Below are 19,006 nucleotides of genomic sequence, written 5' to 3'. Positions count from 1 at the left end.
CTACAACTCACACACATCCAAAACACTCCTACAACACACAGACCACACACACACTCTCCTACAACACACAAACAAGTTCTGACCCCAGTAAACATTCTGTTGTGATCCAATAATGGACCCTAACCCGTGGTTGGCAGAACCCTGCTCTAAACTATGCATTTTTAAATAATAGAGTCTTTCTTTGTTTGTTTTATAGTTTATACCATGTACCATTTAGTAGTCTCCTTTGAACAATTTTTAGTTTATTTATTCTTCGGCAGATATGGTCTCTAGAACTTTACACAGTATTTCAGACCTAACTAGTGATCCGTAAAGTGGCATAAGAACCTTACTATTCCTGCTAATAATATTTTAATATTTATTAGGCTTTGTTGAGTTTTCAGTTGACAACCAGTGTGTTGCTGTTTATATATATATTTTTTATTAATTACCACGTGTTTGCATTCAAATATACAAAACAGGTTAGCCTCGCTCATTTTTGCAATATCAATTTTCTATTTTTTGTTCCTCTTAGACAACACAAAAATGAAAGATTTCCTGGGACAGAGAATTAACAGCCCAACCTACAGAATCATAACACAAATAAGAAATATTTGAAATAGTCAAAATTAAAGTATATTTTCTTAATGTATCTAGATTTGACAAATAATGAAGACAACGATATACGCAAATGGTGAGTGAAAATTCTACAAGTTGACCAAAACACTTCAAATGTATAAAAAGGTAGTGTTACTGTACAGTTACAGAAACTAAAACGGGCAAATTGTACATATTTTGCCGTTTGATGAAGCAAAACCATTGTACTTTTTAAATTATTTGTATTTTTCACACAGATCCAATAACAAATAATAAATTGTTCTTAAGATGGAACCACAATCAAACTCTGGTGATTTATATGAAATCCATAGCCACATATCCCCCATACTAACAAGGGAATAATGTTGCCGTTTCACTAATATCGTTGACGCAATAGCAAGGAAAAAACAAGTAAGGAACTAAGTTTTAACGGTAAGATGCAACAAAAAATAATTAACTGCTCTTAAAAAACCCTTATCTGAAATGCTAAATTATCATTTATATTTTTGTGGTCATAATTATTAATATCTTATGTTTTATCGCCTATGTTATATTTCTAGACACATAAACCCTATACTAATATGGTATCTACATATTCTGTTTTGGCTTCATTAATTAAGACATATTCCAAAACACACAAACATTTATTAAGCTGTTGAAGCTCCTCTTAGAGTTGCCACCTGTTTGGGAATGACCTGGATAGTTTGGGTCTCCATTTGTGGGCTTGATGCTGAGTCAGACATGCAAATGTCCGGGTTTGGTGGGAAACAGCCACAGCCAAAAAGGTGACATTGTGAATTTGCAACATACTGTATGTGTCTAAAGTTATTTTGCTCTTGTGTGTGTGTCTTTGTCAGTGTCTTTGTGTGTGTGTGAAAGAGGGAGTGCATTTGTGTGTGTGAGAGAGCGTTAGTGTATTTGTATGTGTGAGAGAGCGTTAGTATCTTTGTGTGTGTGAATGAGTGTATGTGTGTGTGAGAGCACTAGTGTCTTTGTGTGTGAATGAGTGTTAGTGTCTGTTAGTCTGTGTGTGTGTGTTAAAGAGTGAGTGTATGTGTGTGTGAGAGAGTGTTAGTGTCTTTGTGTGTGTGAAAGAGTGAGTGTACGTGTGTGTGTGTGAGAGCGCTAGTGTCTCTGTGTGTGTGTGTGTGTGTGAGTGAATGAGTGTTAGTGTGTGTTTGAAAGAGTGTATGTGTGTGTGTGAGAAAGCATGTGTGTGTGTGTGTGTGAGTATGTGAGGGAGTGTGTGTGAATGTGTGTTAAAGTGTGTGAAAGTGAATTTGTGTGTGTGTGTGAGCATGTGAGGGAGTGTGGGCGAGAGGATGTGTGCTAGAGTGTGTGTGTGTGAGTGAAAGAGTGAGTGTATTTGTGTGTGCGAGTGCGTGTCTTTGTGTGTGTTTGTGAGAGAGTGTGTGTGTGTTAGAGTCTGTGTGTTAAAGAGTGAGTGCCTTTGTGTGTGTGTGTGTCTGTGAGCATGTGAGGGAGTGTATGTGAATATGTGTTAGAGTGTGTGTGAGGGTCTGTAAAAGAGTGAGTGTTTTTTTGAGAGAGCATGTGTGTGAGTGTGTGCTAGTTTGTTAGAGATTGTGCATGAGCACATGAGTGTGTGTAAGTGTCAATATCTATGAGCTAGTTTGTGTTTATGTGCTATTACACAAAAGTGTGTTTTTGCTTTGCTGTGCACGGCACAAGAGTGTTTGGGTTAGGGCTGAACTAAAGGTGGCACCCTAGTTCCTATACAATGATGAAGTAGAACAAATCCTAGCACGCCAGTAACTCACAAACGTATTTCTGGTTTACATCTATGTTTAAAGGCTTTATACTGCTACCTTGCCTCCAAACTACAATTGGAAAAAAAATATTTCCATATTTACACAATTACAGATATTTCATCTTGGCATATAATTACAGTAAACCTATATTTTTATTTCACATGAATTCTTCAGTGATTGTCTGTATTCTCGCACAAGTCCACGTGTCAAGTAACCAATAAAAATACAATGTTGTTGGTGACAAGCACTAAATACCTTTTTTATAATTGTTCAGGGGGTTTTCTAATCATGGGTGCGGCCATGTTGAAATCTATAATTCGCTGCATTCCGGTTCTGACCTGTTTGTGCATGTGCAGCAACTCTCCTTCAAATACCTGCAGTGAAACCTAGGTTCCAATATGGCGCCACCCATGATTAGACGGAGATGCATGAAATTACTTTAGTGTTTCAAATCCCGTTATATAATGACGTATTAGAACTTTAAGAAGCTTCACTTGGGATATGAGTGAATCACTGAGAAGAAAATGTCTTTTCCTCGTTCTGACATTTTTTACTTTGATCTTGTAGATCTTCTTTTCATACTTTTAAGCTTTATCCCTGTATGCGTGATCAGGTGGTAATTCAGAGCCTGCTGAGATGAAAAGGTTTTGTCGCAATCTGGGCATGCGTGAGGTTTTTCTCCAGTATGTAACCTCTTATGTACAACTAGGTAATATTTCGAAGAAAGACGTTTATTACAGAGGCTACACTCATGAGGTTTTTCTCGATTGTGCGTTTTTCGGTGTTCAGTGAGGGTACGTTTCAAAGCAAAGAGTTTCCCACACGTCTTGCACTGATGACATTTTTTTCTGGAGTGCAACTTTTGATGAGCAGTGAAAGTACATTTGGAAAAGAAATGTTCTCCGCAATTTTGGCACTGAACAGATTTCTCATTGGGTAATATTTTCTGGTGAAGAGAAAACCAATATTTGAACTTAAATTGTTTTCCGCACTCGGTACAGTTATAGGGTTTCTCTACCAAGTGTGGTTGTTGGTCATTTTCCCAGATTGACTTTTTACTCAAATATTCTCCATATTTTGAAATCCTTTTTCGTGTGTTTCTGCAGTTTCCGCCGCTGTCGTAATTGGCACGCAATCTATCAGATTCGCGTACTTGCTGTTTATATTGAGAAGGTGCTGAATTAGACTCACAACTTTCTTCCATTCTATCGTTGTGAAAATCAGGTAATTCATCTTGTTTGAGTGACTTCCGTTGTTGTTCTAGTGACCAAGAAGGATTATATTCTTCAGTGTTGACATTTTCTGTGACATTATTAGGCTTTAGATGATCTGTTATAATAAAATATTGGAATATGGGTTTATAAAACAGCATAGTTAAAGGAAACATCATGCATATAAAACTATTTAAAGGGACATAAAACTCAAACGTTTTTTTTCATGATTCGGATAGAACATACCATTTTAAAAAACTTTCCACTTTAATTCTATTATCAAATGTTCTTTGTTTTCTTGTTATCCTTTGTTGAAAAGCAGGACGGTAAGCTCAGGAGTTTGCACGTGTCTGCAGTACTATATGGCAGCAGTTTTACAACAATGTTATACATTAGCAATAGCACTAGATAACAGTATTATTTCCTGTCATGTAGTACTAATATTATACATTAGCAAGAGCACTAGATGGCAGCACTATTTCCTGTCATGTAGTAGTAATGTTATACATTAGCAAGAGCACTAGATGGCAGCACTATTTCCTGTCATGTAGTACTAATGTTATACATTAGCAAGAGCACTAGAGGGCAGCACTATTTCCTGTCATGTAGTACTAATGTTATACATTAGCAAGAGCACTAGATGGCAGCACTATTTCCTGTCATGTAGTACTAATGTTATACATTAGCAAGAGCACTAGAGGGCAGCACTATTTCCTGTCATGTAGTACTAATGTTATACATTAGCAAGAGCACTAGATGGCAGCACTATTTCCTGTCATGTAGTACTATTGTTATACATTAGCAATAGCACTAGATAACAGTATTATTTCCTGTCATGTAGTACTAATGTTATACATTAGCAAGAGCACTAGATGGCAGCACTATTTCCTGTCATGTAGTACTAATGTTATACATTAACAAGAGCACTAGATGGCAGCACTATTTCCTGTCATGTAGTACTAATGTTATACATTAGCAAGAGCACTAGAGGGCAGCACTATTTCCTGTCATGTAGTACTAATGTTATACATTAGCAAGAGCACTAGATGGCAGCACTATTTCCTGTCATGTAGTACTAATGTTATACATTAGCAAGAGCACTAGATGGCAGCACTATTTCCTGTCATGTAGTACTAATGTTATACATTAGCAAGAGCACTAGAGGGCAGCACTATTTCCTGTCATGTAGTACTAATGTTATACATTAGCAAGAGCACTAGATGGCAGCACTATTTCCTGTCATGTAGTACTATTGTTATACATTAGCAATAGCACTAGATAACAGTATTATTTCCTGTCATGTAATACTAATGTTATACATTAGCAAGAGCACTAGATGGCAGCACTATTTCCTGTCATGTAGTACTAATGTTATACATTAACAAGAGCACTAGATGGCAGCACTATTTCCTGTCATGTAGTACTAATGTTATACATTAGCAAGAGCACTAGAGGGCAGCACTATTTCCTGTCATGTAGTACTAATGTTATACATTAGCAAGAGCACTAGATGGCAGCACTATTTCCTGTCATGTAGTACTAATGTTATACATTAGCAAGAGCACTAGAGGGCAGCACTATTTCCTGTCATGTAGTACTAATGTTATACATTAACAAGAGCACTAGATGGCAGCACTATTTCCTGTCATGTAGTGCTAATGTTATACATTTAGCAAGAGCACTAGATGGCAGCAGTATTTCCTGTCATGTAGTACTAATGATATACATTAGCAAGAGCACTAGAGGGCAGCACTATTTCCTGTCATGTAGTACTAATGTTATACATTAGCAAGAGCACTAGAGGGCAGCACTATTTCCTGTCATGTAGTACTAATGTTATACATTAGCAAGAGCACTAGATGGCAGCACTATTTCCTGTCATGTAGTACTAATGATATACATTAGCAAGAGCACTAGATGGCAGCACTATTTCCTGTCATGTAGTACTAATGTTATACATTAGCAAGAGTACTAGATGGCAGCACTATTTCCTGTCATGTAGTACTAATGTTATCCATTAGCAAGAGCACTAGATGGCAGCACTATTTCCTGTCATGTAGTACTAATGTTATACATTAGCAAGAGCACTAGAGGGCAGCACTATTTCCTGCCATGTAGTGCTAATGTTATACATTAGCAAGAGCACTAGAGGGCAGAACTATTTCCTGTCATGTAGTACTAATGTTATACATTAGCAAGAGCACTAGATGGCAGCACTATTTATCGTCCTGTAGTACTAATGATATACATTAGCAAGAGCACTAGATGGCAGCACTATTTCCTGTCATGTAGTACTAATGTTATACATTAGCAAGAGCACGAGAGGGCAGCACTATTTCCTGTCATGTAGTACTAATGTTATACATTAGCAAGAGCACTAGAGGGCAGCACTATTTCCTGTCATGTAGTACTAATGTTATACATTAACAAGAGCACTAGATGGCAGCACTATTTCCTGTCATGTAGTACTAATGTTATACATTAGCAAGAGCACTAGAGGGCAGCACTATTTCCTGTCATGAAGTACTAATGTTATACATTAGAGCACTAGATGGCAGCATTATTTTATGTCATGTAGTACTAATGTTATACATTAGCAAGAGCACTAGATGGTAGCACTATTTCCTGTCATGTAGTACTAATGTTATACATTAGCAAGAGCACTAGATGGCAGCACTATTTACTGTCATGTAGTACTGTTATACATTAGCAAGAGCACTAGATGGCAGCACTATTTACTGTCATGTAGTATTAATGTTAAACATTAGCAAGAGCACTCGATGGCAGCACTATTTCCTGTCATGTAGTACTCTTATACATGAGCAAGAGCACTAGATGGCAGCACTATTTCCTGTCATATAGTACTAATGTTATACATTAGCAAGAGCACTAGATGGCAGCACTATTTCCTGTCATGTAGTACTAATGTTATACATTAGCAAGAGCACTAGAGGGCAGCACTATTTCCTGTCATGTAGTACTAATGTTATACATTAACAAGAGCACTAGATGGCAGCACTATTTCCTGTCATGTAGTACTAATGTTATACATTAGCAAGAGCATTAGAGGGCAGCACTATTTCCTGTCATGTAGTACTATTGTTATACATTAGCAAGAGCACTAGATGGCAGCACTATTTCCTGTCATGTAGTACTAATGTTATACATTAGCAAGAGCACTAGATGGCAGCATTATTTTCTGTCATGTAGTACTAATGTTATACATTAGCAAGAGCACTAGATGGCAGCCCTATTTCCTGTCATGTAGTACTAATGTTATACATTAGCAAGAGCACTAGAGGGCAGCACTACTTCCTGTCATGTAGTACTAATGTTATACATTAGCAAGAGCACTAGATGGCAGCATTATTTTCTGTCATGTAGTACTAATGTTATACATTAGCAATAGCACTAGAGGGCAACACTATATAATTCTTCATCTGAATTTTGAAAGAAATAATTTGAGTTTAATTTTCCTTTATATATGAGTGTAGACACCATCTATGTGCAACCACCAATCAACAGCTAGCTCCTAGTAATGCATTGCTGCTCATAAGCCTACCTAGGTATACTTTTCATCAAATGATACCAAGATTATATAATAGAAAATGAAAAGCCTCTTAAAGGGACATGAAGCCCAATTTTTTTCTTCACAATTCAGAAAAGTCATACCATTTTAAACAAATTTCCAATTTACTTCTATAATCAAATTTGCTTCATTATTAGCATTTGTTGAAGGAGCCGCAGTGCATTACTGGGAGCTAGCTGAACACAATGGGTGAACCAATGACAAGAAGCATATATGTGCAGCCACCAAGCAGCAGCTAGCTTACAGTACTGAATTAACACTCCTGAGCCTACCTAGGTATGCTTTTAAACAAAGGATTCCAAGAGAACAAAGTAAATTAGATAACAGAAGTAAATTGGAAAATTGTTTAAAACTCCATGATCTGTCATTTATGTTTGACTTTAGTGTCCTTTTAAAATGTCATATCCCTTAAAGTAAAAACAGACATCATCAGTACTGAATCGGTCACTATATTTTCCCTTTCCTTTGGTTGTGTATATTTTGCTTCTACGCAAGTCTGCAACACCCCCACAAAAAGCTGTAGAAAAGTCAGCATCTTATAGTGGTTTTGAATTGAATGTTGTTCTGGAAATAACATGTATGTAACACGGTACGTTTCATTCAAACAGCCATGTTTCTAATGAATTAGAGTGTCATAGAAGCCAAAACCCACCAGACTCCGGTTCAAAGTCTCTGCATGGCGAAGTCAGATGGAATGAGGGTCATAGGGGCCGATTTATCATGGCCTAAATGGGGCCAAATACCCCTGTTTCCGCACGAGCCTTCAGGATCGCCGGAAACAGGAGTTAAGAAGCAGCGGTCTTAAGACTGCTGCTCCTACACACGTACACCGCATCTGACGCTGTGGACATCGATCCGCCCGATCTCATACGATTGGGATGATTAACACCCCCTGCTAGCGGCCGATTGGCTGCGAATGTGTATGCTATCAGCATTTATCAATGTCTGGCGGACGTGATCGCTACAGTTGATCATGTCCGCCAGACAAATGATAAATCAGCCCCATAGAATGTACAAGTAGAGAAATGCAATTTTGGCTCCTTAAAAAAATAGTCTAATGCAAATCCAATAAGCACGTCATTTTTGGATTACTACCCTACTATGTGTTTACAGCAAAGTGTTCTCCCTAGGATACTTTTAATGGGGGCACCATCAGGCTCATTTTACCGACCACGCAGCTAAGATTGTAGCCAATATTAAAGGGACAGTCTACTCTAGAAATGTTAATTTTTAAAAAGATAGATAATCCCTTTATTACCCATTCCCCAGCTTTGCATACCAAATACAGTTATTGAAATACACTTTTTACCTCTGTGATTACCTTGTATCTAAGCCTCTGCAGACTGCCCTCTTATTTCAGTTCTTTTGACAGACTTGCAAAAGACTTGCGTAAGCACAATGTTATCTATATGACACACATGAACTAACGCCCTCTAGCTGTGAAAAACTGTCAAAATGCCCTGAAATAAGAGGCGGCCTTCAAGGGCTTAGAAATTAACATATGAGCCTACATAGGTTTAGCTTTCAACAAATAATACCAAGAGAACAAAGACAATTTGATGATAAAAGTAAATTGGAAAGTTGTTTAAAATTACATGTCCTATCTGAATCATGGAAGTTTAATTTTGACTAGACTGTCCCTTTAAGTTAAAATTAGCAAATATTAAACATTTTCAATGTTTATTGCACAAATTATCATTAAATAAATTTATGTTAAATTATACAATTAATGTGTGCTTTAGATAGCATAAAATAATTACTCTGCCCCCACCAGGCTACTTTATAATGCCACAAGGTTGGCAACGTTTTCTGTGGAGAACACTGAGTCAGGTAAAATCTCATATGTGAGTTTCAATTATAGCAAATTCTGAGCAGGATACGACTGATGAGCAAATCAAGTGTGATAGTTGCACAACCCGCCAATCCCAGCCTTGTTCTGATTGGGAGCTGCAATGCAAGCGGCCCCTCAGTGTCACTAAACCCCCTTGTGTGGATTAAACGCATAGTAATCTAGGCTGATTAAAGTAAACATTACATGCTCCAACAATTTAATATATGTAATTTCTTTAAATTTCAATTTAATTTCTTATAGGAAACGTAAATAAATAATGAAAAGCGCACTGCATATTTTTTATTTGCGCACAACTAAATATTTTATTTTAAGTTTAACGTCCATTTCACAGTGCTTATTTGCTGGCATTTTTTGTATAATCCACATACCTTGTGAATATTGCGGGATTGTCACTGCTGACAGGTTTGTCTGCTGTGTAGCTTCCCCGCCATCTGGGCAAATGTCCTGCTTTCCTGGGACTGCCCTGGCTCCACCCACGCAGAGCCCAGACTAGCCCAACCCATTAAAAACACTTGACTCCGCCCACCCTGCAATAGCAATACCACATCTATTTACAACCTGTAACAGTTTATTTGAGCCTTTTTTTTAATGTAGTATATTTGATCTCAGACCTCCAGCCTTTTTTGTGTACCTGGGTAAATATTCCAGGTATGGAGTTCTTGCTTCAAGACATCCTTGTATAGCTCTTTATTTTCTTCAATATAATCCCACTCTTCCATAGAAAAATAGACAGCAACATCCCCAAACTTTATAGGTATCTGGAAAACAAGAAAATAGAGGGAAATGCAAAAAAATAAAACAAAAAAAAAAATGCACAAAATGTATTAAGTAGTAATTGGTGTAACAAAATATTCTCCTGGCGAACTTACCTTATCGGTACATGGTTCCAAACGTTTGGTGCTGTCTGCATTATTCCTTACAACATTGTATTCCTTAAACGTTAAGAAGAACAAACATCAGTCTTTTATTCTAAGAACCGTCTTTTTATTTTAGGGACATTCTGATATATAACTAAAATGCCCTATTTTGTTTTAATTTCCTTCTTTTGCTATGTGTTTAAAGGGATATAAAGTAGTGCTCATTTAGTAAAAAAAATATGTTAAATCAAAGAAGACATAAGAAGAAACCGATTGTGTTAAAATAAAATCAGTAAACAACTTACTTGTTTTCCTGCTAAATGAATACTTAGATATTCCCAGTGTAGCGACTGCCTTTGGTGAGCTACCAGTATAAAACTTAAGCTCTACTGTCACATGATGTTTGCAGCAAAAATCCTCTACTGAGCATGGGCAAGGAACTGACTGAAGCTAGTGCATGTGTTACTTAGCAACCACTTCAAAGGGAATGCTCCTTACCTTCCTGTTGAGACCACAGCCCCCTTGTAGGGCTGTGACAGGAAGTAATTGGCATTGCACAAATGAAGTTAATTAATATTAATGCTTAACTGAAAAGAACCCTATAAAAGAGGCAGTCATTATCATTATCAATACTGAATTAACCAGTGACTCTGTTCTAATGCAGCTTGAACCCCCTATTTTGCTTCACTGCAAACTTAAATAGCCTATGAAATGCCACTTTAATATAGTTTTTTGTGCGTTTAAAGGGGCAGTAAACTCAAATTGAAACTTTCATGATTCAGGTGGAACATACAATTTGAAACAGTTTTTCAATTAACTTCTATTATACAATTTACCTTATTCTCTTGGTATCCTTTGTTGATACCTAGATATGCTCTTCAAAGGATATCAAGAATACAAAGTAAATTTGGTAATAGAAATAAATGTATGTGTCGCTTCATAGAAATTTTACTAATTCAAACAGAATCTCTACTAATAAAATACAAAGCTAAGCTCACAGACCTTGAAATACTGATCTATATAAACAGGGGAAGGGCAATGTCTTTTTAGATACTCTGCAGTGAAAAAAAGAGCCGTATCGTTAAAATGACTCACCTCCCCAGTCAACAGGTAGACAATCTCCAGGGCGTTGTTCAATATTTTTTGTGTCATTTTTTTCATCTGAACCCGTCTCTTGTTCATCTTCAGTAAATTGATGAGATGTTCCAGGACAGGACACTAAGGTTAAATAACATTAATGCTAAAGGGACACAAACCACAATTTGTAAACTACATGATTTTGGTCCCTCATATCTGAGAATAATTTTGCAATGAAAACTGCAGCTTTATTTTGTCAGATGAGTATATGGTTTTATGTTCATTTCACTGATGTCCCTGTCCCCCAGAACAAAAGAATCCTTGCTAACCAATCACAAACTAGTATTTAGATATAGCACAAACTCTCGGCAAGATTATGACTTTTACGTTAGGCTTAAAAAGCAGCATTAGCCGGTCCTAACGCTGCTTTTTAACGCCCGTTGGTATTACGAGTCTTGCAGGTACAGGTGTACCACTCACTTTTTTGGCCAGAATTGGAAATACGGCAAATCCACTTACGTAAATTGCGTATCCTCTTTTTTCAATGGGACTTGTGCTGGTATTACGAGTCTGCCAAAAAGTGAGCGGTAGACCCTCTCCTGTCAAGACTGGTACCGCATTTTAAAGTCAGTAGTTAAGAGTTTTACACTACAACGCCGTAGCATAAAACTCATAACTAAAGTGCTAAAAAGTACACTAACACCCATAAACTACCTATTAACCCCTAAACCGAGGCCCTCCCACATAGCAAACACTAAATTAAATTTTTTAACCCCTAATCTGCCGAACCGGACATCGCCGCCACTATAATAAATATATTAACCCATAAACCGCTGCACTCCCGCCTTGCAAACGCTAGTTAAATATTATTAACCCCTAATCTGCCGTCCCTAACATCGCCACCACCTACCTACATTTATTAACCCCTAATCTGCCGCCCCCAACGTCGCCACCACTATATTAAACGTATTAACCTCTAAATCTAAATCTAACCTTAACCCTAACACCCCCTAACTTAAATATAATTAAAAGAAATCAAAATAAATATTCCTATCATTAACTAAATTATTCCTATTTAAAACTAAATACTTACCTGTAAAATAAACCCTTAGCTAGCTACAATATATCTAATAGGATTTATTTTTATTTTACAGGTAAGTTTGTATTTATTTTAACTAGGTAGAATAGTTATTAAAAAGTTATTAACTATTTAATAACTACCTAGCTAAAATAAATACAAAAGTACCTGTAAAATAAAACCTAACCTAAGTTACAATTACACCTAACACTACACTATAATTAAATAAATTAACTAAATTAAATACAATTAAATAAATTACATACAATTACCTAAATTAAATTATCTAAAGTACAAAACCCCCCCACTAAATTACAGAAAATACACAAATTACAGAAATTTAAACGAATTACACCTAATCTAATAGCCCTATTAAAATAAAAAAAAAGCCCTCCCAAAATAAAAAAAAACCCTAGCCTAAACTATACTACCAATAGCCATTAAAAGGGCCTTTTGTGGGGAATTGCCCCAAAGTAATCAGCTTTTTTACCTGTAAAAAAAAATACAAACAAACCCCCCAACAGTAAAACCCACCACCCACACAACCAACCCCCCAAATAAAATACTAGCTAAAAAACCTAAGCTCCCCATTGCCCTGAAAAGGGCATTTGGAAGGGCATTGCCCTTAAAAGGACAGTTAGCTCTTTTTCAAGCCCAAACCAATAATCTAAAAAATAAACCCACCCAATACACCCTTAAAAAAACCTAACACTAACCCCCTGAAGATCGACTTACCGTGAGACGTCCTCCGGACGGGCAGAAGTCTTCATCCAAGCCGGGCAGAAGTGGTCCTCCAGACGGGCATAAGTCTTCATCCAAGCTGGGCAGAAGTGGTCCTCCAGACGGCATCTTCTATCTTCATCAATCCGGCGCGGCTCCATCTTCAAGACATCCAATGCGGAGCATCCTCTTCTTCCGACGACTAAAACAGAATGAAGGTACCTTTAAGTGACGTCATCCAAGATGGCGTCCCTTAGATTCCGATTGGCTGATAGAATTCTATCAGCCAATCGGAATTAAGGTTGAAAAAATCCTACAGGCTGATGCAATCAGCCAATAGGATTGAAGTTCAATCCTATTGGCTGATCCTATCTGCCAATAGGATTGAGCTTGCATTCTATTGGCTGATTGTAACAGCCAATAGAATGCGAGCTCAATCCTATTGGCTGATTGGATCAGCCAATAGGATTGAACTTCAATCCTATTGGCTGATTGCATCAGCCAATAGGATTTTTTTCAACCTTAATTCCGATTGGCTGATAGAATTCTATCAGCCAATCGGAATCTAAGGGATGCCATCTTGGATGACGTCACTTAAAGGTACCTTTATTCTGTTTTAGTCGTCGGAAGAAGAGGATGCTCCGCATTGGATGTCTTGAAGATGGAGCGCTCCGCGCCGGATGGATGAAGATAGAAGATGCCGTCTGGAAGAAGACTTCTGCCCGTCTGGAGGACCACTTCTGCCCGACTTGGATGAAGACTTCTGCCCATCTGGAGGACCACTTTGCCTGGCTTGGATGAAGACGTCTCCCAGTAAGTCGATCTTCAGGGGGATAGTGTTAGGTTTTTTTAAGGGTGTATTGGGTGGGTTTATTTTTTAGATTAGGGGTTTGGGCTTGCAAAAGAGCTAACTGCCCTTTTAAGGGCAATGCCCATCCAAATGCCCTTTTCAGGGCAATGGGGAGCTTAGGTTTTTTTAGCTAGTATTTTATTTGGTGGGTTGGGTGTGTGGGTGGTGGGTTTTACTGTTGGGGGGTTGTTTGTATTTTTTTTTACAGGTAAAAGAGCTGATTACTTTGGGGCAATGCCCCGCAAAAGGCCCTTTTAAGGGCTATTGGTAGTTTAGTTTAGGCTAGGTTTTTTTTTATTTTGACGGGGGGGGGGGCTTTTTATTTTAATAGGGCTATTGGATTAGGTGTAATTAGTTTAAATTTCTGTAATTTGTTTCAATTTCTGTAATTTGTTTATTATTTTCTGTTGGTGTTTTTTTTTGTACTTTAGATAATTTAATTTAATTTAGGTAATTGTTTGTAATTTATTTAATTTAGTTAATTTATTTAATTATAGTGTAGTGTTAGGTGTTATTGTAACTTAGGTTAGGTTTTATTTTACAGGTACTTTTGTATTTATTTTAGCTAGGTAGTTATTAAATAGTTAATAACTATTTAATAACTATTGTACCTAGTTAAAATAAATACAAAAAAACAAGGTAGGTATAAGATTCAACGCTCAAATCTCAAATACTATTCCCAAAAAGTAAGTGCACCTCCTAACATCAAACCAAAATAGACAAAGAACAAGGGGATGTGGGAACGCGCTGTAAAAACAGCATATGAGAGGTAAAAAACTATATAAGGAATGTGGATTAAACAAGAGTATAATATAAAAAAGTTTTATAAATGTATTACAATTAGCGATGCCGGCATCTGATACAAAGTAAAATAGTACAATTAAAATAGGATAAGAATCAACATAAAATGTAAAACATCAGTGTGTAATGTTGTAAGTAGCTAAGAAATAATATGTTGCAAAATGACACAATGTTAAAAATGTAACAGAGTCAATGTTACCGTCCTTTCACAATCAAGCCAGTGATTTAAGTGTCTGATCCAGCTGCTTATATGAATGCAGGTATAACTTGGGTGATTCCCTCTGCGTTGTTTATAGAACAGCGATAAAATGACAGAGTCTTCTGGCTTGTATCCAATGACTGTGAGTTAAATTTCAAAGACACATTCACAGCCGTATTTGCGGGATGTCCCGTGCTGTGGGCCGGTTCCGGTCAGGAGGTCAAAGTGCAGGAATAATGATAAGCAACGACAGACTTCGCTTCTTTGAAGTTAAAATGAATCAGACTGCTTTTAACAAATGTGGGTCATGGGTGGGAATTACGCATATAGAGTCAATTCATATATTAAAGAGGCTCAATGCACCGCACCTACCGCATATGTAAGTCAAGCAGTTGTATTGCAAGTGAAGTTTGTAACAGCGTCCATATTATTCAGATTCCAGTGCTGGAGATAAGAAAGTAGATCATGGGTATGATGGTATTTCCAGGAAAAAATAACTCTGTGCATTAGAGTTGGTCTCAACCACCTTACCTACTACTTAATTTCACAAGTTATACCTGCATTCATATAAGCAGCTGGATCAGACACTCTAATCACTGGCCTGATTGTGAAAGGACGGTAACATTGACTCTGTTACATTTTTAACATTGTGTCATTTTGCAACATATTATTTCTTAGCTACTTACAACATTACACACTGATGTTTTATTATTTATGTTGATTCTTATCCTATTTTAATTGTACTATTTTACTTTGTATCAGATGCCGGCATCGCTAATTGTAATACATTTATAAAACTTTTTTATATTATACTACAGCGCGTTCCCACATCCCCTTATTCTTTGTTTAAAATAAATACAAACTTGCCTGTAAAATAAAAATAAATCCTAAGATAGCTACAATAAGTATTCTTGTAGTAACACCAGCACCAGTATCTTGGTATAAACTTTATACCAAGATACTGGTGCTGGTGTTACTACAAGAATACTTTTGATATCCAGGGGATATTGCAGCTGCCCCCCACACCGTGCATCATTGGATACTGATAGTGCTGTATACCCCCATCATTGGAAGCTAGCTACAATGTAACTATTAGTTATATTGTAGCTATCTTAGGGTTTATTTTACAGGTAAGTATTTAGTTTTAAATAGGAATAATTTAGTTAATGATAGGAATATTTATTTCTATTTATTTTAATTATATTTAAGTTATGGGGTGTTAGGTTTAGGGGATAATAAGTTTAATATAGTGGCGGCGGCATTGGGGGCGGCAGATTAGAGGTTAATAAATGTAGGTAGGTGGCGGCGATGTTAAGGACGGCAAATTAGGGGTTAATAATATTTAACTAATGTTTGCGAGGCGGGAGTGCGGCGGTTTAGGGGTTAATATGTTTATTATAGTGGCGGCGACGTTGGGTGCGGCAGATTAGGGGTTAATAAGTGTAGGTAGGTGGCGGCGACATTGGGAGCAGTAGAGTAGGGGTTGATAAATATAATGTAGGGTTCGGCGATGTTGGGGGCAGCAGATTAGGGGTTCATAAGTATAATGTAGGTGGTGGCAGTGTCTGGAGCGGCAGATTAGGGGTTAATAATTATAATTTAGGTGTCAGCGATGTCGTGGGCGGCAGATTATGGGTTAATAAGTGTAAGATTAGGGGTGTTTAGACTCAGGGTTCATGTTAGGGTGTTAGGTGTAGGCATACATTTTATTTCCCCATAGGAATCAATGGGGCTGCGTTAGTGAGTTTTACGCTGCTGTTTTGCAGGTGTTAGACTTTTTTTCAGCCGGCTCTCCCCGTTGATTCCTATGGGGAAATCGTGCATGAGCACGTTACACCAGCTCACCGCTGACTTAAGCAGCGCTGGTATTGGAGAGCGCTCAACGCTCACTTCTTGTCTTTTAACGACGGGTTTGTAAAAACTCGTAATACCAGCGCTGCATGTAAGTGAGCATTGAGTGAAAACTGCTCCTTAGCACCGCATAGCCTCTAACGCAAAACTCGTAATCTAGCCGTCTGTTTGCACATGTGCAGTTGAGAGAGACTGGGGAAGGCTAATCTTTTCTCTTCCCTTAAGGGGGTTTAGCACTGATTCAATTTAGATATTGCAAAGAATGATTCTCCTATAATGATTGTTGATGCAAAACTGATAATCCACCTTTTACAAACATGTGACTATTGAGAATTTTAGTGGGTATGGTGAAGTAAACAAAAGCTTACATAAATTGCCTAAAAGTATTAACCCAAATCCCTGAGAATGAAATACTAAAAATTTCCTGCACTGTACCATTTCATCAAGCGGAAGATCATCTTCGCAGGAAGTGTCGGTATCTGACATTGATTCATCCTCAGGTATGTAGTCGGGGTCCTCTTTTATGATTTTCTTCATCAGCGACGTGGAATCAGTAGAAGTATCACTTTCAAATTCCTGGTAGGAATCAGCTTGAGGTTTGACTTTCTCTACGGGTTTCTGATTCTTGACGTTCGTTGATGGAGGACGGCTTGAGACATAGAAGTGATCATGTTTTATTTTCCAGATCTCCCCATCAAAATTCTGTTCGTACTCTGGCCACTGTATCACTTTATCTGCAGTCGGCCCGTTTGCGTAGGAAAATGGGAGGTTTGCATACGTGTAGGCATTTTTTTTCCCAAACATAGGATCTGTGGATGTGCTGACATCGAATTGTGGAATTAGCTGAAACGTGCCGACACTTTTCATTGCAAACTTAGATTCGTTACCTGAGTATGAATTTCTTAGTGTATAGCAAGGAACAGTCTTTAATAATAAAGGGTATGGTTCGGTGCATGTGCTTGCATCTTTCATTGCATGGTACGGATCGGTACAGGTGCTGACATTGGCAGTTTGCACCATCTGGCCTACAGAAAAATGCCTTGTCTGGAGATCTACTTGAGGAGGCTTGCACGTAGCAGAAATGACATTTTCCTCTGTAGCAGTAGGAAAATCCCTTACAGGAAAAAGCGTTGGTATTGCATCTGTTCTCAGATAGATTTTAGTCCCATGTGCAATATAGCTGTCCTGGGTGAAATGAGCAGAGCAAAGACGAAAACTGTTATATTTCTCTATATCCATAATACATTCAGCAAAAGCATCGAGGTTACCAAAATCCTGGCCTATCTGCTGAAGCCACTTCTTGATTTTTTCATAATTATAAGGAAATGTGTGTAACGTCACTCCTATGGAAACAGAGTTATTAGTCGTGGCGTGTGGACAACCTTTTACGATGCAGCGCGGCATGGCTTACCCCTGAAAATTCATAAGAATATTTGTTATATTATTACAGACATATAGATGAAAAATCAAGTGTTTTGGTGTCTAATCTACATATATAGATATAATACAAGATATAGAATAATACAAGATATATGCTTAATTTATTTGTATGTATTGATGATACCGCAATACATTTTATCCTCTGCGACAAGAGGTGTGCGGTTTCAGTGAATTATACAGCCTGATCTGGGGAATAACACTGCACCCCAACATTAGGATTCATTTTGGGCTCTTTGGTGTGCACATTCTTTTGGATACATGAACAAGATATTCAAAAACAGGATGCAAATGGATATAAAACACTCACATTTTTTAAAGAGCACATGTGTTATACACCTCAGAGCCACCTCTGACTAATGGATAGATCCGAAAAAATTCATATCAGTTGGACATCAAAGGAAGGGGTCTGAGTCGAGTATCAAACACCGGAGGGCACAGTGTTAAAACTGTTATCATAGTTACGCGTTTCTTGGCTGATAAAGTATCTGTTTCATCAGGATTATATACAACTTGTCTTGCTCTCCCTTTGTTTTTAAGATATGAATACAAATATGAATTTATTATATTTATAATTAATCTTGCTATAAAGCTGATATAGTAAATGTATCATCATGTTAAATACCAAAGAATTGAATAATCAACAAATGCCTTATAAATATTAACTTACCCTGAATTTCAAATGAGGAGTAGATTTTTTTCTGGTAAATTTAAAACTTTTCTTTAATTTCCCCAACCCCTGTATCATGTGACAAACATCAGCCAATCACTTACTTATACAGTGTGATCTTTTGAGCATGCTCAGTAGTAGCTGGTGCCTCAGAAAGTGTGTGACAAATTTATTTTCCCCCTATTTGCCTGACCCCTGTATCATGAGACAGCCATCAGCCAATCACAGACTAGTACACGTATACCTTATGAACTTCTGCACATTCTCAGTAGTAGCTGGTGCCTCAAAAAGGGTGTATATAAAAAGACTGTACATTTGATAATACAAATAAATTGGAAGGTTTCTTAAAACTGAATGCTTTATCTGAATCATAAAAAATAAATTCTGACTTTAGTGTCTCAGTCTCTTTAATGATATTTTGGAAAAAAAATTGAAAAAAATGTGTACATAAATATATATATATATA

At 37.3% G+C, this 19,006-nt stretch overlaps 1 protein-coding gene across 1 annotated transcript; it reads right to left on the bottom strand.

Annotated features, from left to right (window-relative positions):
• Positions 1 to 398: 398 nt before the first annotated feature.
• On the bottom strand, positions 399 to 18,667 carry LOC128667159 (zinc finger protein 37-like). Its single transcript, XM_053722088.1, has 6 exons — positions 18,541 to 18,667; positions 16,869 to 17,846; positions 10,953 to 11,075; positions 9,870 to 9,932; positions 9,632 to 9,758; positions 399 to 3,677 (listed from the first exon to the last, which is right to left on the bottom strand). Exons 2-6 carry the CDS (start codon positions 17,835 to 17,837, stop codon positions 2,899 to 2,901), a joined length of 2,061 nt encoding a protein of 686 aa, XP_053578063.1. The 5' UTR covers positions 17,838 to 17,846; positions 18,541 to 18,667; the 3' UTR covers positions 399 to 2,898.
• Positions 18,668 to 19,006: the final 339 nt, after the last annotated feature.

The sequence above is a fragment of the Bombina bombina genome, chromosome 7 (assembly GCF_027579735.1).
Source record: "Bombina bombina isolate aBomBom1 chromosome 7, aBomBom1.pri, whole genome shotgun sequence".
Classification (NCBI taxonomy): Eukaryota; Metazoa; Chordata; class Amphibia; order Anura; family Bombinatoridae; genus Bombina; species Bombina bombina.
The sequence above is the reverse complement of the archived record's forward strand: the minus strand, read 5'-3'. Positions and strand labels throughout refer to the sequence as shown.